Source organism: Heptranchias perlo, chromosome X (assembly GCF_035084215.1).
Source record: "Heptranchias perlo isolate sHepPer1 chromosome X, sHepPer1.hap1, whole genome shotgun sequence".
Classification (NCBI taxonomy): domain Eukaryota; kingdom Metazoa; phylum Chordata; class Chondrichthyes; order Hexanchiformes; family Hexanchidae; genus Heptranchias; species Heptranchias perlo.
Genome location: NC_090370.1, coordinates 26,897,055 through 26,899,568, shown reverse-complemented (window position 1 = coordinate 26,899,568; position 2,514 = coordinate 26,897,055). Strand labels below are relative to the sequence as shown.

The 2,514-nt window shown below is 48.0% G+C and overlaps 1 protein-coding gene across 1 annotated transcript; it reads left to right on the top strand.

Moving 5' to 3' along the window:
- Positions 1-2,124: 2,124 nt before the first annotated feature.
- LOC137307272 (histone H2A.J-like) lies at positions 2,125-2,514 on the top strand. The gene has a single exon (XM_067976713.1). The coding sequence runs from the start codon at positions 2,125-2,127 to the stop codon at positions 2,512-2,514; it is 390 nt and encodes a 129-aa protein (XP_067832814.1).

Genomic DNA, 2,514 nt, shown 5'->3' with positions numbered 1-2,514 from the left:
CATTCCCAGTTTTTCTAAATCCCACTCGTGCAATATAATGTGAAGAATTAGTTTCTGTTCTGTCCCTCTCTCATCTGCAAACTTCACTGTCCCGGGGTTTGGGGACATCTACTGGCCGGAAGCAGAACTGCAACAGTTCGGAACAAATTGCGGAAACCGGACAATGTGCAGTGTGAGCGTGTTTGTGATTGGTGGCAGGTACTAAATCTGATTGGTTTCTTCAGATAGCGTTCCATCACTCCCAATGACCCAATCACAATCATTGCCTTCACCCATCCTTCATTACCATAGTGTGGTGTGGAGATGCCGGTGATGGACTGGGGTTGACAATTGTAAACAATTTTACAACACCAAGTTATAGTCCAGCAATTTTATTTTAAATTCACAAGCTTTCGGAGGCTTCCTCCTTCGTCAGGTGAACGATGTGAAAATGAAATCCTCGAAATGAGAATTCGAAATTCATTACCATAGGGCTGTGGGACTGCCGATTTAATCCGAGCTCGGAGCGGATTTGGGTCATTACTCAGTCTGAAATTGAGTTTGAAAATGCCTGAGGACAAGAAAGCAGCTCCCAAGAAGGGCGCCAAGAAAACATTGAATAAAGCACCGGGCAAGGGCGGCAAGAAGCGGAGAAAGTCGAGGAAGGAGAGTTACTCCATCTACATCTACAAAGTGATGAGGCAGGTTCACCCCGACACCGGCATCTCCTCCAAGGCCATGAGCATCATGAACTCCTTTGTGAGCGATATTTTCGAGCGCATCGCGGTTGAGGCTTCCCGCCTGGCCCATTACAACAAGCGGGCGACTATCAGCTCCCGGGAGATCCAGACCGCCGTGCTCCTGCTGCTGCCCGGGGAACTGGCCAAGCACGCCGTGTCAGAAGGGACAAAGGCGGTGACCAAATACACCAGCTCCAAGTAAAACTCCACATTGAACTGAAAAAAACAACACAAAGGCTCTTTTAAGAGCCACCCACAGTCTCTCTGAAGACGCTGTAACGACACCTCTGTATGGAATCATTTTACTGGAGATAGTTTGATCCTAACTCTCTCTCTAACGGCAATTGATACGAGCTCAAATGCTACATTTAAATCAGATAGATAGCTTTTTGGCAACGAAAGGTATTAAGGGATATGGGCCAATGGCAGGTGTATGGAGTTAGATCACAGATCAGCCATGATCTTATCAAATGGCGGAGCAGGCACGAGGGGCTGAATGGCCGACTCCCTGTTCCTATGTTCTTGTGCTTTTGAAATTTCTGTTGAAATCTGTAAGATTCTCTCAATCACTGCCCGGTATAATCAGTGGATCGCTTTTTTATTCAGTCCCAATAACTAAAAACGTGTCCTTGATCCTCTCATTCCCGCTCATATTCCGCCCCTTCCCCCGCATCTGCCCCATCAGAGCGGTTTTAAGGCGGTGGATTACACTTCAGTCATTTCTTTCTCCTTTTCACCTTTGTTTGCTCATTATTCGGGAATATCACTTTCAGAACCGCAATCCTTTGTAAAGCAGCAATCCCGAAAGGGTGTTCACACCGAGTGCAGAACAGTCTAAAGACTCTGTCACTGTTCGACTTCTTACACCAGGAGTCTCGGCTCCGGTTTCGATCGCGCTGCAGCTCCTGTGAACAGGGATCAATCCACAATCTGTGGTTTGTTACTTTTACAAAGATTGAGCTGGAATCTGTCCCGTTACAAAATGGGGCTTTATTCCCGCCCGATTGAAAGCGAAAGGTGAATGAAGGCGGATTTTAACCGGATTGTAAAAGATTCTGGAAGTTGTGACGGGAAATGTGGAATAACAGAGTAAAAGGAGAGAGATTTTTAAATCTTTGTCTTTACGCGACATTATTTACTAAATCGGCTTCTTGTGTTGGAAATATATTGGCGGGCTTTTCAAATTTCATAAACTGTTCAGTTCGGTATTTTCTGCCCTTTTCTCATTGCCGGCTATTGATTGGTGAATAAAGCAGCTCTCTGATTGGTTCAACGAACAGCCCAATGAGATTACGAAAAGTTGGACCAATCACAAGTGCCCCCACTGTATTCCTCCAGAAGGTATAAAAAGGGCGAGTTCGGGAGGATTTCTTCATTCTTTGTGAAAGTGTTTGAGATTGTGGAAATGTTTGGAAGAGGAAAAACCGGCGGTAAAGCTCGGGCCAAGGCCAAGTCTCGCTCATCCCGGGCCGGACTGCAGTTCCCTGTGGGCCGTGTTCACAGGCACCTGCGAAAGGGGAACTACGCTGAACGTGTGGGTGCCGGAGCCCCGGTCTATCTGGCTGCTGTGCTCGAGTATCTGACGGCTGAAATCCTCGAGCTGGCCGGCAACGCGGCCCGGGACAACAAGAAGACCCGCATCATCCCCAGACACCTGCAACTCGCCATCCGCAACGACGAGGAGCTCAACAAGCTCCTGGGACGGGTGACCATCGCTCAGGGCGGGGTGCTGCCTAATATTCAGGCCGTGCTGCTGCCGAAGAAAACCAGCAATGTGAGCACCAAGAGCAAGTAA

Excerpts from the sequence above, each read along its gene's own strand:
- LOC137307272 (XM_067976713.1), top strand. The coding sequence starts at position 2,125 with ATGTTTGGAAGAGGAAAAACCGGCGGTAAAGCTCGGGCCAAGGCCAAG.